This window comes from Nylanderia fulva, unplaced genomic scaffold (genome assembly GCF_048542155.1).
Source record: "Nylanderia fulva isolate GAGA-0341 unplaced genomic scaffold, ASM4854215v1 Scaffold3, whole genome shotgun sequence".
NCBI classification, from domain to species: domain Eukaryota; kingdom Metazoa; phylum Arthropoda; class Insecta; order Hymenoptera; family Formicidae; genus Nylanderia; species Nylanderia fulva.
In genome coordinates, this window is record NW_028190368.1 from 7,776,877 (window position 1) to 7,804,874 (window position 27,998).

Here is a 27,998-nt window from a genome sequence, read left to right on the forward strand (position 1 = left end):
TGTTTCTTGTTAACATTAGCGACGTATGAAGATCGTTTTATTTACACAAAAGACGCATGAATTGAGTGTGTTTAGCGAACGCAACAGTTGTGTGGAAACATAACAATTGCTCTTGTGATTGATGTATATTTTTATCTATCAAAGCAGATCTGTATGTTTTCCGGGAACCGAGATCACAATTGCGTTCGCTTTGAATGTTTTTCTTACATTTACTTTCAACAACTGTATAAGTAACAATTCATTTGTTGTATTGATCTTGAATTGATGAAATAATATGTCATCTGTGTTATCTTGATCGGCAAAAGTCTCGATCGGCAAAAGAATCTCGGCCGAAAATAATGCGAATTTATAATTTGTTCAATGATTTCTGAAGAATCGTTTCAGTAAAATCGTTTCTTCAAGATGCATCATACGATCCAATGTGCGTTTTAGCTTAGGCCCCCAAACATGGTAGAGCAATCTTGCATGACCATCTTTTCTTCCCTTTTAGGCAGGGTTAAACTGAAACTTAAGACTGCTAGTTTTTAATTAATATCGTATATTTTTTTTATTCATCTTTTCGTGGGCGAGCTCGAAACGGGCAAAAAATTCTCATAGATTTAGGCAGAAAAGCATCCGTCTTGCTTTAATCCTGCAAAATAGATTACTTTTCATGATAAGATATTCAGTGAGTACAACGGTTGTCTGATAATCGATAAATCCGGGTTTGATTCCGACCTATATCCCGCAGATTAAAGTTTACATTTGAGTGAATGGGATTTATATAAAATCTCTGCAAAAATAAATTCGCTAAAACAAACAACAGAGAGACTTTCTGAAGCAACAAGATTCTATTTTCTAATTATGATATTATTAGATAATTACGAATATCTTTTTCATCCCTTTAAGATAGATTTTAAAAAAAGGAATGATATTTGCTTACGCAATGACACGATAAATAATTTCCTTCCTTTATTAATTGTCTTTTAGACACGAAATTTTACACGATTCAGTCTTTTTCAATTTTCAATCAATAACATACAAACATATATATAAGAGTGCTCGATAATCAAATCCGGAATCTGTCGATTATTATTCGATTGCTTCGGAGCCCATGTATTGCTCCGATTACTGATTATATTTTTCCTTTTAGATAAGGTAAGATATATGCGTTGTAAGAATAGCGCTTCGGCGTAGAATATAACTGGCCCGTTATTAGAGTTAAAGAAAAATACACTCACACGCGTTTTTCTGACGCGTGTCATAAATTCACCGGAATATCCGGTGCGTGCTCTCGTGCGCATAAGTGGTCTCCGATAATAAGTGGACGTCTGATCGACGCGAACAACGCAAATTGGTTTCATAATCGGGTTAATGGCACCTTTCCCTCTCCGCTAAAAGGGAGGATTTATTTTTGCCCCCGTTTTGACGCGATCCACCTGTTACGTAGACCAGAAAAACACATAGCCGTATGTTTGATGAGTAAACAGCCAAAAGTATGAATGGCCAGAGCGTCTACACTTGCTCGTAAAAGTAATTTAGCGAAAAATTCGACGATCACATTCGCTTTTATTATTATTATATGGCTATGTTACGGAGAGCACGTTGTTTTCTTAATAAGCATATAATATCTTAACTCTCGAGTGTCAAGTGTGTTCACGCTATTGCATGACTCTCTACACGTCCCTTTCAGGCAGGGTTGAAAGACTAATCGAATTTTACTTCAACTTCAGATTTCTACCATGTAGAAGTTTGCAATATACGTTAACAATAAAGCTAATATTTAATTCGCAATGATGTCGAGCATATGAGCTTTTTTCCTCGCATTTTTTACTTATTCCTCTCCCTTATTCCTATCTCAGCGACATTTCGCAATTTCTACAGTTTCAGACGTTTTTAGGAGACGGCGTGATCAGTCAAAGGTCAATAAAGAAGTCGTCGCGAACCGGACAACTAGTATGTATATTTTTGCATTATAATAACCCCGTTATACATAAACGCTTTATTACAATATAGAAACATAAATTTTTATAATATCTCATCCATTTTAACATCTCACAACGTTTTCTCGTTATGATACACATCTTGTGTGGTCGAGATTATTATATTACTACTACAATCCCTAGCGTAAAATCTCGTCAACGTGCCCGGAATGCGGCCACTCACGTAAATCTTTCCCCTCGAATAAAATATGCGTGCCTCGCATACGAGAACGACGAGATAAAACTTGCATGTAGCTTTTTATTCCGCTTATTATTCAATGTAATGCACATTGTTCAATTTGAGCACGGATTAATCTGCATATATATGATTTCATCATTATAACGACACAGAATTAGGTTCTTACTTAATATTTAACAAAGTGCTCTCGCTTTATATTATAGAAAAAATGAACGTTTTAAATTTTACTACACCCCAGTGTACGATTAATATTCGGTATTATAAAGAGTAATTAAAAAGTAACGAAATATAAAGTTTTTCTCTTTCTCCGAGAAAAAAAGAATTATCTTTTTTAAACATTTTTTAGATATATTGAAATATTAAATATTATATATTTAAATATCAATTAATTTCATGCGTTTCAAAAAAAAAAAATATTTCTATAAAACAAATAATCGTTTAAATCAATTTATCTCTTTTAATACAATTTTAATAATTATACTACATTAAATTCCTTAGTTGCACTTGGAAGATAAACGTTGAAATCGAAATTTCGTATATTATCTTTTCTGCCTTATCTTTTTTATAGAATACACTTTGTCAATCGTTACGTCAATCATATTATATCGCCAGCGCTTTATCACTGCCATAAAATAAAAATGCTATCGAAGACAATACGACAAATAAGAATCATTTTACTCGACAATTCCGCGATTAACGATCTAGAGAACAATCTATTTATTCCCGAGTTAAGCTTGTCGTTCTCGCAACGAGCTACGTTTACGTTCTCTCGCTCTCTCGACGGAGAAAATGCCCGTTCTTCTCTCATAAAAACGCACACACAATCGATCGTACTCACACCGGCACTACAATGTGTCGAAGGAAATCTAAAGTGTATATTGTAACATACACGCACAGGTTTGGCACATGCATCTCACATCTGGAGTTTAAACGTTAAGTACAATGTAACATTGTGAGGAAAACAAAAGGAGAACGTGTATTTCATTATGCAATGCCAAGTCCGCGCGATTGTATTATCCTCGTATTATATATAATGTCGTAAGAAATCAAAAGGCGACTAGCGTAAAACTTTGAACGTCAACTATATGTTCAAACACTTGTCGAACTCAATTGGCTCTCGTGGGATCTCTTTCTTGGAACTATCAGGCAGCCACGAGGCGCACGGTCACTCTAAACTATTTATTTTAGCTCGCTTTTTAAATTCGAATTTCTCGCGTTTAGGCCAAGCGACTTTTAAGCGAAAGAGAAGACGAAGATCCGTCTTGAGAGAAAGGTGTAGCAAACAAAATCGTATACTACCCTATACAATATTTCTTTTCTACAAGTGGTCCTAAAAATGACTAGTTACAAGGTAGAAAAGGGAAATATCATTCATAGAAAAGGATTTTCTACGCGTAATGTGTAGCGAATTATTGCGTTCTTTTCATTTTCATCGCCGAATCGATCGATTGAAAACTATGGCCGAAATATTCTAACGAGAGATCTACGGCCGTGAGAGAATTGCTTTAAGACTATACGTTAACAAACTTATCAACGAAATCGATTGCGTTATCATATAAGGTAACGCGATCTCCAATAATTATTAAGATTATAATCTTAATTAAAAAGAAAGGCCCGCGCGATGTTCGCCCGAAAGACTGATTTATCATTAAGCTTCTAACTTATACGTTTCTTATGCGATACACATCGCATATACGAGAGATCGGCGATTACGTTTGCCGATTGATTGTGCGACGCAGACGTATACCTATCAAACTGATCGTTTTCCTTCTTCGACGATAAACAATCATCGAGCCTATGTCGTCGATCCTGTCGTTAATAAGTTAGTAAATAGCATGTAGCAAGTCCTGTTCGTTCGTAAATATGAGGTGAAGCAAAAGAGGATATCAAACGCGATCAGCGGAATAGTTTTTCAATAAAACATAATGTTTTTAGGACGGTTACCTTTAGAATAGATAGCGAAACAGAGCGACGCGTTATTTCGGCACCGAGGACAGAGAAATTGACGAATCGAGAGAAGAGATTTGGTCTTTGAAAAGAGATTTTTCAAGAAAATTCTTCTTGTCGAGCCTTATTGATCGACCTACATTAGCGCGATCGCATAGTGTTTCGATAAACGTATACCTTAAATTCGACGTATACGTGATTGCATGACAGTCTGGACAAATAGTCGTAAAAATTGAAATTTCTCGCGCGTTCTTAAGCATCCGTTGTTATACACGTTGCGAAACTTTTACTTGTCGCGGAAACAATATTAGTCACTCATATGTATATTCCGCGTGTAAATTATTCCGACAGTATATTTAGAAACGCGTTATCGTACATTATCTCGTCATCAGATAAAAAAGCAACCGCTAGCAAAGATATTCGAGACCTCGTAGTATAGCCCAATTTCTCACAAAAACGATACACTTTAATTACGAAATTAGTCGTATGGAAATATCACACTCATCCCAATAATTTTATAGTGTAGAGAAAAAAAAATTAAAAATATTATACACACAGAGAGAAGGAAACTACATATTTAAAATAGCAAATGCTGCATTTGTGCATTTTCGATGCATTTCGCGTGCACGTTTGAAAAATATAAAATATAATAAATGTCATAGAGTTCTCTATAAGAAAGAATAAGGTCGATCCAAACGATATAGTTTTATCGTATCGGACGTCACGCGAGAAAAGCTTTTCTCGAACGAATTTTCGAATTTCGCGCAACTTTTATTTCTTCTGGTCTTAAGCGATATCCAAGTTCGACATTGTCGTACCACAGGGAGCTTTTGTTACGAAACGTGTTGGTTATATATACATATTTTTCAGCGTAAGCCAGATTATACCCGTCGAATGTAAACGGGGCTATACATCAGGGGCTATAATTTATATTTTTATCGATATACCAATGTGACCCTTTCAGTGCCATGAAATGTCATCTGTTTTTGCAATTTTAATATCAGATTTGATCTGATATATAAAATTACAATAAAATAATTTCAATCACGAATGTAATGCATAAATAACGCAGAATAAACTTCATGATGTGAAAAATTTAGCTCTTTTAAATTATGAATAGCGAAAATAATGCTCTTGTATATATAACAATAATACACTTATTATAGAATTAAATTTTGTGAAAATATAGAGAGCAGCGCGTATATTATATATATCGCATTATATCGAAACAATGTGCATTGCTTGATAAGTGCAGGATTTAAAAGTTTAGCAAATATTTTCTGTATAAGCTTGTGAAAAGAGATTTCAAAATACACGGATATCGGAAAAAGTTTTTGCTTGAATCGCGAATCATTACGCGTTTACGAAAAGCATTCGATAAAACTTTAAGCAATTAGTCACAAAGCCAAATTCGAAATTGCACCGAGAGCAGCAGAGTGAAACGAATAAAAATAGTTTGGCCGTTTTATACGAAGCGTAAACTGTACTCTTACACAATAATGCACATATGCACGATTCACACACACATACACATCCATTCACACTTTAATTTAACTGACTCGTGTGCTCCGATTCTCCTTTTTTCTTCCCTTTCTGTATCGCGCGCGATCTCAACGAACGTCTTCTATGCGACATTTTATCTTACAAATCGACAACAACAATTTGGCCCTTATCTCAACTAGCCTCTCAACGTGTAACTACAAACGATAATGTTAAATAACAAACGTTCTTTTATGTACAGCTTTCTACATGCGCGAGAATATCGTGAACGTCATCGCGGCGTTAAGGAATCAACCTGGGTGAGAACCTCCGTTCATCGAGTTCATCGCGTTCCTTTTCTCGTGTCCTGGAAGACATGTAAAAAAGCACAAAAGGAGCTATATTATATATTATCTACGTCGCGTTTTTGCCCTGCGACACGATTTCGCGCGAATCCGTGACGTATGAAGCCCGTATTCGCGTGTTGATGACGCAGATCGATACTCACGTGTATCCCCGATTCGGGCCACGTACATGCACTCGAATAAGTGTAGAGAAGGGAGGTTTCATGTACACGTCGTTTCCTTTGCCGACAGACAAACGATCAGATGCTATAGGTCTACGGCACCACATTTTCTCACGCGTCACTTTTTTTCTAATCGATCCTTTCGTTGTTGGCATTTCGGTGCGTGCGACTTTTATCGTCGGATTGAAATTCGCAAACTACTTCGCGAGCTCTCATCACAAGTATTGCGATCTTAAAGAATTATTATGATTCGTTTCAACGCAAATCAGGCACTCCGCGGAACATGCGGTACGATTTATCATGACATATTTCATGCTTACGATATTATTACGACCGAGTAATTTGTTGAGTAGTAGTAATGATAATAATATATACGTCAGAAACAATTATCGAGATAATTATCCAGATAATATATACAATGTTGCGAGCTTATTCGGAATTTCCAATTGTAGAATTTGCAAGATATTCATCTCGGATAAAAATGTCACTGTCGAGTAAATTAATTTGGCGCGTCGAACTTCACCAATAATTCAGATTGAACGCTGGTCTGGTGCTTCTGATCGGAGTTAGCTATTGACGAAGCCATCTGGAATCGAGGGCACCCAGTCTGCATTGATACGATATAACGGTGTATATACATATATACACATATACATATGTACGCCGCTTCTAAATGTGGCAACAATACAATCAACAGTACAATATAGTATGTCGGGTATCGCGATGTCAGATTTTTTGCGAATATATTTTGCAACAACCTTATCGCGACGTCGTATACAAAGACGCGCGTATAATATTTGAAGCGTCGTGTTAAAGCAGCGATACACCTAATCAGCGTGCTATCGATTCGATGACAATTGCTGAAGAGATGAATACGCCAAAACTGCCAATCTATCTCACCGTTTGTCTCGAGATTTCTTCCCTGAATCGTCCGGATGATTCGCACTTCGTAAAACGCCGACGTTGAAGTTGCGATCCCTCGCGGGACGAGGATTTCGTGTCACACGTGGCTGAAGGCAATCGAGAACGAGATTGACAAGCGATGCACTTTCGTTTTGATTACTCCGCTTTAGGGCGGCGCTGTAACGTTCTCAGGCACGGAAATGTCCCTGTTCAGAGAGTTCAGCAGTTCCTCGTTCTCCTTCCGCACTGAAACAACAACACAACGTCAGTGAGTAAAGCTCGAAACTTGCTCGGAACGGAAGTACACATATCTTTGCACAAGTGTATACAATGCAACATCGTCGTCGCACGTGCTCGTTTTCGGAAATGGAGCGAGGAAGATGCAGATTTATGTTACTTTCTTCTCGCATCGGAATAGATTCTTCTTAACTTTGACGACGCGGCTAACTTTATATAACTCATGAATGAACAACAGCGCAGACTTGAATTATTCGCCTATCAAACGTAATCGTTTATGATAAAAAAATAATCGTGGAAGTTGAATCGACTTTTAAAACAGTTAAAAAGAAGTTAAGCTTGAAGACGGCGAGGAAGAAAAATATATTACAACTGGCGATTATGGTTAGAAATATAGTTTCAGACGTATGTTCCATGATTTCGAGTTAGTGTTGTGCAAAAAAATGATGATTTACGTTGCGCTCTGTGCTCGGCCAGTTCCTTCGAGCCTGTCGCAGGATTCAGGAAGGTGCTGTGAGTCAAGGTGATGACCACCACCAGTATCGAGGCCGTGAGAAGAAAGATAAAAATCCCCAGAACGATCATGGCGATTCGGCGATGACGCCTCGTCTGCTCAAGCTGTTGAGTATCCTCTATTATCTTCTGCGTCTGCTTAACATCCGTCTTTGTGGGACGAACCGAATCCTTTCGTGAAGTAGCGGTACTTGCCCTCCGTGGCCTGGTTTTCTTGCTAACACTGGCTCTTCTATCATCCCCTGAAGTTTCAACGTCGTCGTCGCGTATTAATGTTAAAGCGCTTTTCCTCACGCCCACAGAAATTGATCGATAGACGCGATAATCGCTTTTGGATGCTTCAAGGCTAAATGCGATATCTGATGCATCTTTAATGCATATTCGAGCATAGTGACGTCACAAAATCGGCAAAGAGCAGATTGACTTAATCCGATTATATTTTAAGGTCGCGAGAAGACTATTTTAGCACGAGAAAATACATCGCAACAATGTGTTATACGGTAATTATTCGAGAGCGAGTTTGCGATTAGTAATGAAAAATAGATTCCCTTCCATTTATTTACGTGTTCCTCCTACCTAAAGGAGTCGCTCTGCTGCAGCTGTTGGTTCTCGAGCGATTCGACTGCATGCTGGAACGTCTGCTGGATCGTTGATCGACATCTAAATTGCATCTGGAGCGTCTCGGGGTGCTCGATTGAGAGTAGAGCAGATTAGAAGAGGGCGATCTCTCGCTGGATTTCAAGGGATAAAGAATCGAACGATCGTCCAGATGGAAATTCGAACTGTCGGGTGGATACAGACTGGAGCGATGACATCTTCGCGGACCGTCCGGTTCGATGGACAAGACGTAAACATCCTCGGCGCGAAATTCCGGGGATGACAGGTCTTGGCCGCTCGCTGTCGCGAAATCGTCCACGTAAAGAATGATCCTTTCGCACGAAGCGGCGCTCGGTCGTCGATTTCGATCGTCCCGATGATTAATGTCCATGGCGAGTGAATTAATGGTCTCGAGCACGCGTCGAAAAGTCCGGACTATTTTTCATCGTTATTACACGGTTTTAATATGAATTGTTTTTACATTAATTTGACGTTGCAGTCTACCGTGAAGGACAAGTTTTTCTACGGAAATTATAACGTTAACACTTACAAAATATACGTATATGAACGATCCACACTTTATCGTATTATCAGTGATGCGTATCTTCAAGGATATATAATAGCGTTATCCGTCACACTTTGTTGCTACAAAATCGAGGAAATTCGTTAATGCGATGCGCCAGTTATTAATTCGGAGATAATTATTCCTCGGAATAATGTAAATCGGCTTCGGCTAAAACTTTTATCGTATCTTCGCTGCTGGTGGGAAAAGATTTTTATGGAGAGTAAGTGATAAATAACTGAAGGGCTATTTATATCGCGTCGTAAAGGGTGATTAAAGTAGATCTACCGCGGTTTTCACGGGTTTACCATCGACAGGATAGAGCACTCTCTTGTGTGCGCTTTCGCGTTTAATCGCGACCACGACACCGCAACGACGAGCTCAAAGAGGCCAGGTCGTCTTCCATGAACGTCAGCAACGTACGAATATTCTTGCAAGAACGCCACAAGTATGCTTCTCATGCATGAGAAATTTATAGAATGCCGCATCATATTATATATGTCGCCAAATTAGCCGATCTCAAATTTTATTCAAAACTTTAAATATAAATCTAAAAATATCTATCTACATTTATTTGAAATTTAATACAATTCGTCCTTATAAATATTTCTATTTCAAACAATTTGCCCAAAAAATAAAGTTTCTCTTATAGAAAAGTGATAATATTTATTATAAGTAATATCAGATATATTGAAATTTTTTGATGAAATGCAAATATTGAAATCGTTAACAACTGTTGCATTGCAAATTTCACAGTAATAAAATTTCGAAAAAGTCGAAATACAAATCTGAACATTTTCAGCGAGGGAATCGAATCGCGTAACTGTGATTCGGACAGCGAGAATATAGTATGTATGCACAATATTTTAGGTCTTGATTCTCAAGGACTTTGAACTTGAAGACACGATGTTATTATTAATTATCCTTGACACAACGTTACACTGTGCAGGTGTCTTATCATAATAAACCCTTCAGAAAGGCAAATGTTGATGCAATCAGTGAGCACACACAACTACGCGTTAGTGTTTCATAACTGTTATCGCTTGGACCGAAATATATACGAAACTTCTCGAGTGAGGAAACAAATTCGAGTTAGAAGAAGCGGCTTTATTAAAAAGCGGCTTCATCCCCTACGAATAATGCGACCGAAAAATTGGTATTCTCCTCGCTGCTTATTTTCACGCTTCGAGAATATGAGCGACGTTGATGAAATTATCCCAAGTTTATAGGTGGCGCGTAAATAGCGTAAACATTGCGGAACGTAATCTTGAGGAACGGTGAGGTGCGGTCGGTGAGAAGAAAACACAAAAGTTCGAAGAGAGGAAGAAGGACGGCTAAAAACGTCGTCGATACGCGGCGGTGGACGTCACCCTTGAGTTTATTGCGACGTGTATTTTTAGCCGATCGAGGGGATCCAGTCGGGCCGTTTTCCGTGTCTCCTTACTCCGCGGGCCGAAATCCGTGTACGCGCGCACATTCTCACGCGTGTGCACGCCGATAAATATACTCGGCCAAATATTTAGAGAGAGCTTCACCACCCACGGCGACGGCTGAGATTACCTCAGTATCGTCATCGGACCGTAAAACGGCCGATGAAGATGACGGTGATGAATCGCTCGTTTCCTTGACAACGTCTCTTATCGCGAGAAGTGAATTCGATGGTTCGTTTGGCAAGATGGATGGATAATGGCGATATCGATCCTCACGAGGGATGTAATCTATCGCGCAGGAACCGATCAAACGAATTATCTATCTGGCCAAGTGCCCTTTTAAAGCGCGGACATCGCGGCTTTAATTTACCGCGTTTGATATCCCGTGCGCGATTATGGATCAGGAAATTGGCATCCGGAAACGGAAACTAAGTGTAATAGTATCGATTCCTTTTGTTGTGCGCGACTGCATAATCGGATAAAAGTCTTCCGCACGGTTAGATTGGGATGATAAAGACATATATCCGACTGCCGTAAAATTTCTGCGGTGTATGATAAATTATACTCGCCGGTCGTTCGCGAGCCCGTAAACGCGCCATTTTACTTTTATTCATCGCTCCCGACCGGACTTTTTTTCACGTCAGGTGCCGGTGAAATGCGGTTGTAACGCGGCCGCGAACATTTCACGGATTGTTCGAAATTGGCTCCGGCGTTTCGCGTGCACTGAATTTCCAATTGTGATCCGTATTTTCCTCGCGCGACGCCAGACATCGATAATCGATGGTGCTCCAGTTCCGGTTACCGATGTTAGCATATCTCGGCGACGTAGAGAACGTAATAGCAGCCAGAATGTCGGGAAAGCGCGAAGGGGCGAATGACGGGTGTAACAGGTGACGCAAGCATTCTCCAGCTGTCGCCTGAACAGCGGATGCTGCGCGTTCGCGTATAGTTATCTCTCATTATAGTTCCAACCGCATTCTTATATCTATCAATGTCAGACCTGATTTCTTTAGAGAATGCTGATTATTTCAGAAAAGCCGCATATAGAGAAAATGCTCCACCAAAAAGCTTCGGATATGATAACACATTCTATATTTTGAATATATAACGCGATCATGTAATAAATATTTTATGAAAAATCTACAATATTTCCCACGTGATTAAAGTATATAAAATTGCTAACGAGAAATATAAATGTGCAGTTGAAAAATTTCCAGCTGATGTTTCTTAAATTAGACTGACGTAATTTTTTTTCTTTGTCTTCCTATATTGTGAAACATAAAAATCTCTTTTACTAAAACTATAGGATCAATTCAATCAATTTAATCTAACACGTTATTTGACTTGTGATGGCGACGAGTATTAAATTTGACCTTTAATCTCTGAAACCGTGCCAATCATCTTTCCTAGATGATTTTAACGGTGAAAAATGTTGAATCAATGTAGAAAGAAGATGAATTGCTGATTAATTTCATGGTCGTTCGGAATGCAGCCAAGAATCGTATGTACACAGTAAGCATTAATATCTTTGATTAATGCATGTGCAATTTAGCTTTTACGTAATTAATGAATGAGATTCACAAGTGATTTATAGAAATTAATAATAATTTGACTGTAATATTAATGCAGCGATAAAAAATTCCTCAAAAATTGATATAAAATATTAAAATCTATATTAATAGTCCTGCCAATTTTTTAAATTGCATATGTTTATCGATTATGAATATGAGTTATTAATATTGTTAATAATACACGCAATATAATAAAATATTATTTATATATTTACTTTAAGATATATTAATCGCGGAAAAAAAGGAAAAGAAAGCAAAAATGCGGATGCACTCTTTGTTACGCACAATCTCACCGAATCTTACAATTTTCAAATGAGAAACATATGAATAATCCGGGCTCAGCTGGCTTTTTACCATGGTGCAATAACTGGAGACTAATATTTGGAGCTCGCGAAGAAAACTGGAGCGAGAGTATTCTAAAAGAAGTGATTCCTGTCCGAATAAATGGGACTCGCGCATATTGCAATTCACCTATTTTCTCGCGAAAAAATTACTCGAGAAAAATGCTTTTAAATCTACGGATATTAACTAAAATGCGAAATGTTAAGTTGCTGACCTATATATTATTCTAATCGCTGTAATTGTTTGCAGCATTAGCTTATTTTTCAATGACTTTTCCATAATTATATCATAAATAAACTCTTCGTGCTTTTTTTAAGAACAAAAATAACACGAGATTTTTGCGAAATTATTTTGCGCAATCTTATTTCCACATTGCGTATTTATTTTCGTATAAAACAAAAATCCTATATTTAAAAAAAATATTTATTTAATTAAATCGTCTAGATAAATCGATATATGAAATGTGTACGTTTCTCTGAGTCTCATAAATTTCAAAAGAGCGATCAGTAAAGCGACTCGAAGCTTTAATATTTTGATAAACCAGCGACTTTTTTACATATACTGTCAAAAGAGGTAGCGCTGTCAAAGCACAAATCCGATTTCCGACATCAAAACAGAGAGAGAGAGAGAGGTAAATACGCTGAAGGAAAATCGGTTGAAATCTCGAATCCGAGAGTGTTTGAATAAACTAACCATAGCAGTAGAACGATAGATTTATGATCCGGCAGCGAGATAGCCGCCGTTGGAGATGAAACTGCAATGCTTTCTCGCTCGCAGCACCAACCCACTGCGCTTACGCGCAGTCGAATGGAGATGAGAGTACAAGATATCAAGTTTAGCCGTGCGAAAGCATTGAAAACGGAACGGGGATGAAAAGCGGCGTGACGACTGTACGCGTCCGACGTCAGCATTTCCTTTCCCGGGAAGCAGAAGGGATAAATCTAAAATTATCGGCTTTGAATATATTTACCTCGTTAAAATCAAGAAAATAACAGCTATAGATTGAAGAAGAACAGTTAAGTAAATCAAAACTTCACAAAATCAAAAAGTAATTTTATTACCGCGCAATATATGTTTTCTTCAATAAAAAGTATTTAAATCAATATTAAAAATCTGTCCTTTTTTTCTGCTCAGTTTAATTTTCATTTACATTCCATCTTAATATATCCTGAAAAGATCTTAACTTGTTTGAGCAAAGCAAAATTTTTCCTGCCTATTATTTATTATTATTATTCTTAGTGCCTCTATTATTGTTACATTTTATTGACCAATTACGAAAAACACTATATCCGATTCTAATTTCGGCACGAGTCTCAACTTCTCGAGATTAGTCGAGAATCTCACGGAATGCAATTCCGTAGGAGTAATCGTTTCGCCGTCACTTTAGTAACGATCGAAAATCACGATTACCATTGACGCTAATGCGCAGTTCCATTACCAATAAAATTCTCCGCCAACGTTTTACGATTATTAACCTTCTATCTTGAGAGAAGGAAATAAAGACAAATGAGAATTACCATTCACATTCTTTCACGTTTCGAAATTGTGGCAAAAAGTAGGGATTATATGGACGTCTACTTCGATACTTCTCGCGATAAATTTGACCGATCGCTCCTCTTTTCAATTACACACATCTTGGAGCAAAAAGTACATCCGTTTTATGATGATGTATCGCTTCACAGTTTACGAAAGCGTCAAATACAAACAATGTGCACACAATTTAAGGCAATGAGCTATCGAGGTGTCACCTTCCAATTTACCGCATATAGATCGATCAAAAATCTGGCAAAGTGTAAAGTGGGTATAGCATCGTCTCCAAAATTTACGTCCGCTTAATGGACTATCTGTGTAACAGCCATTGATACTGGCGCAAGCTGCCAAAAAACGTGTGAGATATCACTTATATTTTCCATTCTCATATTTTAATAATAAACGAGTGAAAAAGTGAAAAAGACGCGATTGGCTCCGAAGAAATTGACCCAGTTTCGGAAAGTCGTCGCTATGTCAGGGATGCGGGAGAGCGTGTAAAATAAGATCTTCTAATAAGTATATGTGTACGTGATATGTGTGTACATGGAAAATTACGTTCGGCAAACGGAAAATTATACTACTTGTCGACACCAAGTGCCGCCACATGACGCGCATATATAAATCGCATTATTCTAATGACGCCGCTACTATACAACGTGTGCGAGATTTAGCTAGTTTCTTATAATGAAATTTTCATATACCAGATATATATATATATATATATCTTTGCGCAGCATTTTAAAGAATTCCGACCCGCGCTGGGCAAAGCGGTAGAACATGAAAGCTTTCAAATTACGACGATAGTATTTATGACCCGACATTTTTAATTCACGGCAACAGGAGTGAAATTAAACTCTAAAATATCTTCGCAGATCTACATTTTGTGACGTCAGTCAGAAAAATGCACACAGTTCGAAAATGACGTAGATTTACTTCGGAGATTTTGCTCCGTGAATTGTAATACGTTCGCACCTATGAAGTAGACCGTAAGTCAAATCGAGAGGTACAACACATTGAATCGGGTCCAACCTGATTTCGCGAAGTAATATAATAATGTGAGCACACACGTAATGCTCGAATCGCGCATTGAATTTCACTCTCTAAATGTAAAATGGATTATCCTATATTACGCGATACAGAGAGAGAGAGAGAGAGAGAGCCTTGTTAAATTAGAATTCAAATTTTGACGCACAATAAAATTTATCATCTGCGAATTATACAATTTTTAATCGGAGAACTAGAAAGAAATGCAATAATTCACTTTTTCTTCTTAATCCTCTAGAATTTCGCAGAATGAATGTGATGCAATAACTTGTGTAGAAATATAACATTTGAAATTTTTGTACTGTAATACTCAGTATTTTAATAAAAAAATATATAAAACAAATACATAGATGTAAAATATATTTGCAAATAAGAATGCGTGAGCGGACAAAATAATTTCGTGACCGTCCCGAATAAATATCCACAAAACATTAAATTGCCAAAATAATACACAAATAGAGACAGCGTTTCAGAAACAATAACAATGTGTTAATTTCATAATGTGTTAAACGCATTTCGTGTTTACAACAATCTGCGACACGCAACTGTTATCTGATTATGCGAGACGACGTATAGGAACACAAATTGACGCAGCCTAGAATTATGCAAATACCGGACACGTAATAATTCGCACGGCAGATGTCATCTTCCACAAGATCGATACGCACTACTTTACAATATTGCTGAGGTACGCGGGCGTAATGGCCAGCAATGTATTACTCGTACGACCCTTTATGACCCCGTGAAATAGGTGCTATTTAAATTTTTACCCACCACGGCAGGATCTCACCATTTCACCTTTTCCTCTCGGTGACAGTGAAATAAAAAATTCACGTACTTTGTAGCAGAGTTTTACACGAGGCTCGATGTAAAATGCAGCGTTAGCACTTTAGAGTCACAACATCACCGACCTCAAACATATGTACACAAGAGAGATTATAAGGAAAAAAAAGAAATAGGTAACTAAAAAATGTTATGCTACAAAATAGCTTTCTAGCAGGTTTTAACAGTTGAACAATCGGCGGATTTCTGTCAAATTGCAAATTTTGGGAACAGCATAATGCTGGATTATGAGCTACAACTCGAGCATTGACTCAAAAGCTTCAGTTTACAATTGCTCATTGGAATTAATTAAAGACCGCTAATTGATTGATCGCTCGATCCAGTGCGAGCAAAACGATCGTTATTGACGCGCAAATGATCGTAATGAATCGACATGCGGCAGTTGTGGGTGTAACCAAATGTCAGCAATGACGATCGGTCTATATCCGTACCCTTTAATGACGTGCAACGTCAAAATCGAACGGTGGCGAAAATCAACCGCGTGTTTGGGCTTGACCTGATTTCATTGTGAACGCAATACGAGGATGTAAACGCGATGTTGTAAAGGTAAAGTACCGAAACGAGACACTTCCTGTGTAATTCGGGCGCAGGAAGGCATCTTGCGAATTTAAGATCGATACGAAGCATATACACGATAATTTTGCTGCAAAGACGTCACAACTATAAGCTTCGAAGAGAGAGAGAGCTATCTTTTGCTGCAAGATATTTCTTGAGATTCAAGAACATCGAAAAAGAAACGAGTTTCACTGTGAGACTTAATAGAATTAATTCATCCTCTTTTCAAGTAGAATAAATATATATAGGTATGTAAAAATTTTCTAAAAAAGGAAAGGAGAACGTGTAATTATACGAGATGGTATATAAGTATACATTAAATTCAAAATAAATGTAGGGCATTTAAAAAAAATTGAATAAAGATTCAGAGACCGTTAAAGTTTAGAAGTGCAATTAGCTAAATATAATTATCTAATATACTGAGTTTTCATCTCTTATAAAAAATGCTAATTTGATAATTCTACTTAAGTTAAAACATGATGTAATACGATAAAAAAGCCATATTGATAATCGAAAATATTTAAAGTCGCACATACTGATGCTGACATGAAAGATTGATGTTATGGAACGTCGCATCTGATGCAAATCAATACCGTAGTAATTTTGCAAACAAATTTTGCAGTCAAGCATAAAGTAATATCTCGTACATTTAACTATTAAAATCATGTGGTTCATAAACAATTAATTACAAACGCTCAATCACATTTATATAATAAATGACGTGCAGGCAATTTTAAAATTTAGATTTATTAGATTCTTGATTCGATGTAAACACGAGTCTAGGCTTCATAACTTATATCTTGTCCAATATAAAAATATATTTTCTCTATATTATATAGAGACACACATTTCGAAATTGTTTAAATTTTCAAAACAAATTATGCGAGGAATAATATATGACGTATAAATTTACAATTTTTAATTTTCACAAAGCTTTGCACAAATGCTCGGAGCGTCGAGAAAATAATCTCGCTCTCGATTACGTTCGGTCTATCGCGCGCTTTATTTCTGGAAATTTATTAGCTTCAGGCCAGTTAAATATTATCAAACGTTTATGTGGAGAATAATTATCAGAGACGAGGGATCAACAATTTCATCTCCTTGGATCAATAATACCGCAACGTTTCCGCAACGCTGCCGCAAGCTATGACATCGCTTCTGTGAATCTCTCGACAGAATATCGTCTAACCGTATAAGTTCAAGTATCGACTTTGACTTGTTGATTTCGCGCGCGTTGGTGTATTTATACAACGTCATTCACACTTTGACGTATTCTATCGGAAACGGATATCGCTGACGGCTAGTAAACTGAATTTTAATATATTTAGTTAGCATCGAAGTAAACAATATTAAACAAACGCGAAAAATATTTACAACAAATAATTATACGCGAAAATCACGATACTGCGTAGCAACAAAACGTTCTAAAATATAAAAAAGACGAATAATATTTTTCGGAAAAATCGATTTCGAATATTCTATTTTCACAGTCATAATTGACCTATTTCGATGATGACAATCTTTATTAATCTCATTCCTTTACTCGCATAGTAATTGAATGAACAGGATTAATGATCTATAAAATATCGAAGCGTTAAAATCGCATTTTTTTTTAAGTTGCTTTTCTCGTCAGTGATTTTGCGAAAGCGCGGTTTTATTTTAGCCTTACTGCTTCCGCGCACGGACGTCCAGGAAATTGTTTCCCCTCGAGGAGAGAAATGAGAGTTAACTCCAGCGGATCGCTCCAACAGTTTCACATCACGTCGGAGAGGTGCGGGCATCGGAAATGTGAAAGCTTGCTAAAACTTTAATTCCATTTCTCGCATAGCGCTTCCAATCGGCGGGTGTCACCGGACGAACGGAATCGCGGAATCCTCGCGTTCGCCACGGGATGAAACATTTTGGTCCTCGAGGCGACACGCAGGAGGGAGAAAAACACGACACGTTAAACTTCTCGAAATAAAAGCGAGCTTTTTATCCGGCCGACGCGACGCGTCCGGGTCTTTAAGGTGGCTCAGCTGCGGAAATCCGACGGCTGACTGGAGGATTCGCAGACGCGCGCCTTTAATTTAGAGACGCGAAGCGCCCTCGACCTCGCACGCTGATGCATACAGCTCGTTTGTGCGAGTGGAACTAAATGTATACATTCGAGTGTGTATATAGGTGCACGTTTTGCGCGCCTTACGATCGTACATCCGAGGCAGTGGTTCACTGTCAGATGCGGCACTCAGGGGTGTCGTCGCTCGTCATAGCGCATAATTCTACCGGCTAATTAGCGAAAATCTCCGCGGTTTAAGAGAACCAGCTCGTTTCTCACACGAGAAAACGTGATTTCCTGGCTATTAGGAAGGAACGACGACGTCCAAAATTATTAACGATCTAATCATTATCACATTAGAATCAGGTAATCTTCATAACTCGAAATCTTTATATCACTTCACATAATTGAGGACCAATTTCATTAAATCATGTCAGCGAGATTAAATGCTCTGAAAACTACTTTTTGGTGTATTGATGAAAAGTTTGACTTCAAACAGATAAATTAGAAAAGTATACTACTTGAAGTAGTAGGTCACCGTATTAATTATTGACTTTTATTTCAGAACCGTCCAAGATAATTTCTAATTATTTTGAAAGTATATATGCACTTAAAGTTTTCAAATATTTACATACTTATTGAGTGAGTGTAAATACGAACTTGAGAAACTTTCTGCAGATTTTATAATAGTATAAATGAAAGAACAGTTTTATGAAATTTCTAATGAAAGATTATGAGAAAATTAAATCGAATCTCCGAGTTTGTGAAAACTTGACAATGCAGTTAATTAGATCTGCTCGAGTGACAATATCGTTTCCTGGAATTGCATAGTAAAGCTGTATTAAATCATTAATGCCTTGCGACTTCATCCGGAGGTTACCACCCTCGAGACCACCTTGCATATTTCAGTTCCGGTAATCCGACATGATTTTCTCCTACGCTCTCAAAACGTATAAATTCATGCTACTATCTAGCTACTAGTTTCATACGCATCGCGTAAGTAAACTTTTAGATAACTCACCGTTCGTAAAAAATCCGTACCGCGCGGGTAATAAATCTCGCGCTTTATCGCGTTCTAATAAAATCACCGGCGAGTAAACGAGTGTTTATCGAGCACGCAGAACGTTCTATCTTTCACGAATCTTTTTTGCAGGTTTAATTGAAAAAAAAAAAAAAACAATATCGACGCAAAAGTGACCAGAAAAATATGGTTTAACGATATAAAATGAGAAAAACGATTTTTGGCAAACTCGCCAAATAAAGCGAAATGAGTACGCCGATAGTTGTCGATTCACTCACCCATGTCGTCGATTATAGGAGCCATTCGCAGCGTGACACCGACCAGGAGCAAGGACATGGCGAGTAGAAGACAAGCGGTCGCGACGATCGTCCATCGTGCACGGGGAGGAAGATCGTCAGGATCGACAAAATCGATCCTCTCCTCTTCCGGAACGACGGAGTCGATCTTGCGCCGTTTACGTTTGCGCTTTTTTCGCGGCCGGTGATACCTTCCTTGAGGCTCGTCTACCTTCTCCGGACCGCTCAGGGTCTCTTCCTCCTCCAGCTCGTCGGCTATGTTCAACGCCACATAGTCGTCGTCGTAATGAATTTTTCTGGAAAACAGCAAGAAGAAAGAGATTTTTTTCGTTATTTGCTCGAATGAAAATTCGTTTCGAAGTTTCGAGTGGGCAAAAATTGACTTTGAAACGACGCTTTCAAAATCCATTACAGCACATGTAATATCAAGCTATTGTTTCCACAACGGGTTATTGTTATAGCTTGTCAAATCGTTACTCTTGATCAATACCATTTCGAATATGAAACATGCCAATAATCCGGCTGTGCATCCGGCATTTAATTTAACTTGAAAACTAATATTTTATTTATATATGTTTTATTTTCAATTTCTTTGAAATCAAAAATAGATTGTTATATTTTTAAGATCAACTCTTGTATACATACATACACTAATATAAAACAAATGAAACAGGGAATATCTAATAAAGTTAAAGGTAAGTTGCGTATATTAAAACATTTAAGTGCTTTTATAATAAAAGATTAATCAAATAGAAATCAAAGCGTTGTATCATCTTAAATTCATCCATTTCTCGAGACTATGTTTATTCATATTTGAATAAGATGGCTCAAGCTATCGCGATCGTTGTCGTTAATTAAAATCTATATGCGCTTTTCGTTTGCGAACCAAACGAAAAAAATAATATCTCCAGCACATTCCTGGACATTGGCACTGATTGTGAAGACTCGAAGAAAGATGAGCAACGAACAAATATCGATCATGATGGTACTTGCATTGTTCGTGAAATACGAGAGAAGTTGCTGTTTGCCGTATGCGGGTGACTGAAAGGCCGATCTATTGTTATGTGCTTCCGCGTACTGCTTGCACATCGACCCTTGGAATTAGAAACGTTATCCCATTCTCGATCGACCAAGATCGAAAGCGAGAAACTGAACAATACGAAGAGAGCAAAAACTGTTAAAAGAATCCGAATTCCGCAACTGTAAGAAACTAAAATGTACGCGTAAATAATAATTCAAGATAGTAATTTGTATCTTTGCGTACGATTACTTCGATGATTATTCGAAGAATTAAAATTTGAAATTAAAAAATTTTAATTCGACATAACGTTTCAATAATATAACATTTTAGACTGTAAAATGATTAATTTAAATATGCAAAATATTTGACAAAAGACTGTTAGAATTTGTCTTGGTAAAGTATGTGATATAAAATTACACAGAACTTTACTGCTAGAAATTTAAAAAGGAAATATGAAGCCCGCGTTAAACAAGGCGCGTGATAAATTAACGTGACATATTTACAATAAAATTGTTGAGTTTAGCTCAAGCTATTACAAATTCAAACTCGATAATGCGAAAAGCGTGCCGGCAATTCGATACATGTTCCCAACAAGCAACGAGAAGCAGACCCCGATATCGAGCTGAACGAAGAACAATTGTTGCACTATCTACGTCACACACACGAAGGCCGTGTGTCACGTGCTCTCTGAGTATAATTTTAGAAAACGCTGCTAGAATAGGACGGAAAAGTGGAAAAACGATAACCGAGGTGACGCGCCGGGCATTGTACAGGACTCGAATTCGAGCTAGTGATAACAGCCAGCGTAAGGTCGGACAATGGCCAACGCATCCATTCGCGTCGACGTTTGCACATTCCGTTGCACATTTGTTAGGGAAATTTATGTATTTCGGCCGATAAATTTTCGTTATTCCGCAATTTGAGAAAATTAATTTCCGTATACGTTATAAAAATATATCGATATAAAATGACATTTGTAACGAAAAGCTATCGGAAAATGCGAAAAATATACAGCTAGGAGCTGCTACAACAACATATTCGATTAAAAGAAGACGTACGATAAAGAGAAATTAAATCGATATATACCTACTAGTAGATTTAGCTATATCAGGAGCAGACCATATCAAGTAGTAAACGTCGACGTTGAGTCAGTCGTTCCGGCAACGCTCTCTCTACTTCGCCGTACAAAAAGTCTTTTAATTAAATTGTCTCTATATATCGAACAGTTATTTGATAACTGTCAAGATATGTTCTTTGACAGTTCTTTGCATATATCTAGGATGGTTTTGGTCACATTGGTTATTACATTTTTAATCAAAGGATATTATTCCGGATTTATAAAGCACCGCTGTAACAAACTTCAAGAGCTGAACGAAACTTATTTTTGTTATAAATGATTGCATATTTTAATTTTCTGCGCATTATTATCATATAAATAATTAAATATCTTTCAAAATATATTCTTTAAAAATGTTTAATAAACATCCTCAGATAAACTCCTGAGCTGTAAGAGAAACTTACGCAAACTTCAATGTTGAATTAATCAATGTGAGAAAATAATAAAAGACTTTTTTTATCATCGCGTTGAAAGGCTATCAAATGTCTTCTATATATAGAAATTCGAGACTCTGTTTAAAATCCAAAAAAAAAGGAAGAGAAGAGTACACAAGAGGATGACGTGGTAACGTGATGACGTCTCCTTGTGATCACTCTCGCCATCGAGTAACTCCCGATCGGCCGCAGTTTCATTACACGCTTCAGCAGTGCTTGTCCTTTGTCGCCCAGGTGGTTCAGCCGCCAAACCATGTTTGCTGAGAGCGGCATATTACTAAGGCGCACAATCACGCACTGCGCTGACCCAGTTCCACTATATGTTGTGTTGCGCTCACGCCAAAACCATATCTCTCTGCCTCTCTCTCTTTCTCTCTCCTTTCGCAGTTGACCGATCGAATATAGTGAATATGGAAGGACTAGATAACACTCGGCGACCCCGTAAAGGACAAGATAGCGTACAAAAGTTTGCCAACACAGAGAGTTTCCTGATGCGCACGCGAGAATTCAAAGTTTCATGAAATCATAAATGAGAAAACTATGTCAGGGAATATGTAAAGATTTTCTGAAACAGTCTGACTGTCTACAAGAAAAAAGAAAGAAGAGAGAGAGAGAGAGAGAGAGAGAGAGAGAGAGAGAGAGAGAGAGAGAGAGAGAGAGAGAGAGAGGATATAATTTCAATAGAACTTGGAGTCGGTTTGATTCTCAGCGAAGACAATGTTTTAATTTCCGTTGAGAAAAGAATGGTTGGTTTTTATAATAATTTCGTCGAATATTATTCTTTCTACGAAATCAAAGTTTGTCTTATCGACACTACTGTTCTTCTCGTCGCGACTTTCGAAAAGTGCATCGAGCGTAAAGAAAATACTCACAATTGAGCTGCGCTTTGAGAAAAGTAGCAGGCACTTCGGTGCAGCCGTGGATATTCGCAGGAGTCGCCGAGGACTTCCTTGGCCCTTTCGAAGTTTATTAGAGCCACATCTTGGTCGCCGTCAACACCGAGCAGCTCGAAGCGCGAATCGAGGCCGGGGTGAACGTCTTGGACGACGCCTTGAAGAACATTTGGGCTCCTCGAATGCCTGCGCTTTTTTCGAGGACTTCGAGGACTTTCGGAGGCTCTTCTCCGTCCCCTTCCTATGACAAACAGAGAAAGTACAATTGATAAATATCATTTAATCTTCTTCAATATTTCAGAATGCAACAATATATATTTCTTTGCGCTGAAAAAAAATTGATACAACGAATTGGCTTTAATTTTATATCTAACATAAAATTAATAATTATAAAAAAAATCTGACAATTTATTGAAAATGGTAAAAAATTATTTCTTTCTTCCCAGACAGCACCATGTCTAAAATTTGCGCGTAAGACATTTTTAAGATGTCTTTTGGATCTCATATCACAAGATTTCTTAAAGCCGTCTTAAAGACATTTTAAAGATGTCTTATGAAGAAACGTTCTTATAAGTTTGTAATGGATCGAGACGGAGGATGGATTACTCCAACATTTATCCAGATTAAAAGCCAATAATAATGATTAACTTACCGTTAGGTAACTTATGCTGAGAATGATCCATCACGTTGTTGAGGTAATCGCTCTCGCAGGGAGCGGAATCGTGACGTCTGCGACGATGGCGGTGATGCTGCTGATGATGCTGGCCCTTTTTCTTATTGTGCTGTTGCTGCTGCTGCTGCGAGTGATGCGGATGATGATGATGATGATGATGATGGTGATGGTGGTGGTTCAACGAAGAGGAGGCCGTCGAGGTCGAGGTCAATCTAGGTCGGCGCGGACTCGCGGGCGCGCTACCGGAACGTCGGCTGAGCGTCGAGGACGCCTTCATCGCTTCCACTTTGGTTTCCACCAGGGCGGCGAGGACGGCCTCGAGACGCGCCACTTCCATGCCGCTGCCGCCGCCATCGTCCGTCGACACCGCCTTGTCGGCGACGTCGGAAGTCGACGGCGTCACCGTCACCGTCATCTCGTCACCTGCCTCCGCCGCCTTCGTCACATTACCCTCATCGGCAGCAATCGTGGCGATCGCTGCTGCGCTCTCGCGATCGGTTCTGACGCGGGTACGATCGGCCCGCTCCCGAAACGATCACAAACCGTCGGCCCGCCGTTTCTCCGCGACGGCGATCTTGTTGTCCGCCGATGACAGCTCCTGCAGGAAGCGCGACAACATCAAGCCGGCTTGCTCGAATCACCACTGCCGGACCAGAAAGAGCGAGAGGGAGAGTTTTCCCGCTGATTCTATCGCAGCTGTGCTATCGTCGCGCGACTTCGCTCTACCGTTAACCGCGCCGTTCATTAATCTTCTCCGCGGGATTTCCGCCCGACGCTGCTAACGATCTCCTTTTCTCGTAACAGCAACAGCTACAAGCCGCGTAAAAGCTGCTCGTCGATGTTCCTTGCCAATTCATCTGCGTTAGCAGTCGATGCTCTTTGCGCCAATGGTTACTATGGGAAAATAGCCTTCTTTTATATATTTTTTTTTCTCTTCGCCGACCCAAAAGCAATTTTGTGTGTTCGCCAGTAGAGGAAAGCTCTCTCGTGTAGTCAAATAGAGAGTACGCAATTCATATATAAGCGTCTTGATATTTAAATAAGTATTTTATACAAGTACTTGCCGGCAGTATCTGACTCGATCTTGTTTACTTACTGCTAATTGTTTATTAACGATTGGTAAAAGAGAGAAAGAGATAAAATATGATAACTCTTTATTTATTCCAATTTTGGGCAACCGCTTCTCCGCGGATTCAAAATCGCGGCATTAAAGATTCCCATAATTATGATTGATACTCCCATTTATAGCCCGTTCGGGCATTGCTTCGTCAGGAAGGAATCTGGATTCGTTCTGTCTTCCGTGAACCAATCGATGTTCAGTGAACCGTCCTTGACTGCAACGGTCAGCTTCGCGATGCGAGTCTTAGCCGGATTATCTCTCCATTATCAATGATGGCCCAGCATTATCTGATAGCAAATATCAGATGATTCGCCGTGCTCGACGAGACGAATGATTTTCCACGGTTGCCGTAAATATCTTCTAGCGGTTTGGCCGGCGTTCGCGTTTCCATCATACGCGAATTTCCGTATCCAAGTATCCGCTTTACGAGATGATTAATCGTATTCACTGAAGTTACGCGGATGTACGTCGCATCACACAAAAGCACTCATAATTCAATATTGCCGGGTGTTACTTCACGGTGTCGCTTTAGTGTCTCGTTAAAATCTTTGTCGCAGTGCCGTCGTGACGATTCTTCCAATAATTATAGTTAGTGCGAAAAATAGCTCTAGATCGTTTGTCAATTCTGAAGAATCGATCGCCGGTGTCTCGAGGGTGTCTCGAAAAAAAAAAGAAATTTAAAGTCTTTTAAACGTCCAGGAACGCTCTATTCAGTAGCGCACGTAACTCCTCGTAAAGATTGCGTGTATCGCGTGTTTTGTAAACACAAATCCCGCATTCCTATTAGCGAGAGATGCGGTCAGGTCGATCGGATCGATCTGCGTCGTCAAGGTGTCAGATGGAACCGCAACGATGATGGATCGACCTGTCCCGGTGCGCACTTCCTCGAAAACGAACTCGGAATTACGTCGCTCGCTTCTGTCCAAGCGATTTCGCTTGACCCATCTCGCGACCGAGTATCCGCGTAGCTAATGACCCCGTTCTTCCGTGCGACGCAATGCGAAGGACGGTCGAAACACGCATCCATGCCAAGCTAGAACACGATACGACCCATGAGAAAATTATACTAATTAAATCGAGATTAAAAATTACTCGACGCTCAAATTCTTGGTTGCTGAAATATCCGAATAATGCGATATCGCGGAAATAATTACTGCTAAGTCGACGATTTTTATATTCCAATAGTGTGAATTATTGAAATTGAATTTAAATTGTCAGATTCCAAACTAAAGTATATTGAAAATTATCGGGGTCATACTGATATTGTCGCGCGCTTAAATATTTTTGCACTCGTATAACATTCTATTTCTTGAATACTTTAAATAGCTTTGAATATTGATTTTTGAATGTTTGAATTTTCTTTCGATAGTGTCGAAGCAGGTTCCAGAAATATTTTCTACAAACAAAATAAGTAAATATTATTTCATCAACCTATTTTGAAAAATTGCATTGGGTATATAAATAATTAAATAATCCATTATATATTGTAAAAAAAGATATTCTGCACGCGCTAAAATAAAAATATCAAAAATCTTTGTTGTGTCAGTAACCAATTAAAATATTATATTATATAATATTTGAAATTTTTTAACAATAAATATTTTAAATATAACGCTATAAATTCTATCTATACGTATTTCCTATATGTATATCTTTACTAAAGACAGATTTTGTAGATCACAATCCTCTGATATCTTAAAAGGGATTACTGTATTTGCTGAATCTATAAATAAGATATAGGAATGATAAATCTCTCTCGTTTGTGAAACGCGATAAATTGATGGAGTGAATGAAGAGCGTCATCGCTCTAATTTCGATTGCTCTAATGTCAGAGCACCTACATAATAACTTGATCGATTAGCGCATTCGATATACATCAGGACGCTTTGGCCGCCGATTGACCATAAAATTCACTCGATACTGAAGCGAGAATATTGGGCTACATAGAGACCGTTCCGCGCTTTGAGCTATCCGATGATTCTGTAACTTCGTCCGTATCGCGGATCAGGCTCGAGATGTCAAACACAGCCCAGTGCGGGCTTCAAAGCCCCGCGGCTATCTTCAAACAATGTCCTAATTTATTCACCGTGACGTATACCATCCAATCTGCTTATATCGCCCTCGATTCTTTGAATTCTTCGCGAACCCCAAACACGACCGACGAATTTTTCTCGTGCTTCTCCAGGGAATAAAGGTCAAAAATGAAGCTATCTCGCGAAAATGTATCATGGTATCTCATAAGCAAAAAGACGCGCGAAACAAAGCATACACTAGAGGATAAGATAGGTAAAACATAGATAACAAAAAAGATGGAGTTAGGAAAGAAGGTACGGAGCTTTTGAAAAATGAAGTACCTCAAGTACAAATTTCCTTTTTCATCTTTGAAATCTTTCTTTTTGCAAAATCATTTCTGAGAGTGTGTTTACCTTCAAGAGAGAGGTAAATTACAATCAAAACAGAGTAAACGAAGAGACAGTGAGTTAGAACCACGCAACGAGAAAGTCAAGAGAGCGCGTCTACTTAATCTTTAAATTTTTTTTCAAAAAAAGAAAATGAATTTTGTACCACGCAAAGGAGAGAAAACAGAAGATACGTGTACATAAGTATATGTAAACGAGCGAAGAGAAAAAGAACCAGGAGCTAAGGTAGATTACAACAAATCTCTCTCGAAAACATCACGCGAACATGAGACTATTTGTTGTCACACACACACGCACGCACATATACTAACACTATACTACTATTTGCAGCTTTGCGTTAATTCCGCTCATAAATTACTCACTACTCGCGCACCCTCCTGTATCCCTCATTTAGCCTAGCGATGCTACATTATTCCATATCTCGCGGAGATGCTGACCGGGAGGTCCGGCTAGGTCTCTCTTGTACGCCCAGCGCGAGAGATGAGGCTCCTCTCGCGATAGGGGTTGATTGTTGCGATTAGCGTGCCACTTGGGGTTATGTCACGCCAGCCCCACGTTGCTGGCTGCTGGTGTGCCCAGCAACGCTCTCGGCATGCCGCTACCCCGTGCGAGTGCACTCGCGATAGATGCACGCATGCACACGCATACACGACGACGCGACAGCGCGCAACCCCGACGGTAGGATGTCGCGTGCGCGGTCGTCCAAGTACTGGGGAAGCGTCGCGG

General features: G+C 38.7%; 1 protein-coding gene across 1 annotated transcript; it reads right to left on the minus strand.

Annotated features, from left to right (window-relative positions):
• Positions 1 to 882: 882 nt before the first annotated feature.
• Positions 883 to 27,998, minus strand: LOC114942537 (uncharacterized). The gene is made up of 5 exons (XM_029317910.2): positions 27,635 to 27,998; positions 23,712 to 25,885; positions 23,039 to 23,300; positions 19,577 to 19,890; positions 883 to 7,261 (listed from the first exon to the last, which is right to left on the minus strand). The coding sequence occupies exons 2-5, from the start codon at positions 24,145 to 24,147 to the stop codon at positions 7,182 to 7,184; spliced, it is 1,092 nt and encodes a 363-aa protein (XP_029173743.1). The 5' UTR covers positions 24,148 to 25,885; positions 27,635 to 27,998; the 3' UTR covers positions 883 to 7,181.

Excerpts from the sequence above, each read along its gene's own strand:
- LOC114942537 (XM_029317910.2), bottom strand. The coding sequence starts at position 24,147 with ATGACGGTGACGGTGACGCCGTCGACTTCCGACGTCGCCGACAAGGCG. Across the intron at positions 23,301-23,711 it reads TCAGCATAAGTTACCTAACG|GAAGGGGACGGAGAAGAGCC; the intron begins GTAAGTTAATCA and ends TGTTTGTCATAG. Across the intron at positions 19,891-23,038 it reads TCTCAAAGCGCAGCTCAATT|AAAAATTCATTACGACGACG; the intron begins GTGAGTATTTTC and ends GCTGTTTTCCAG.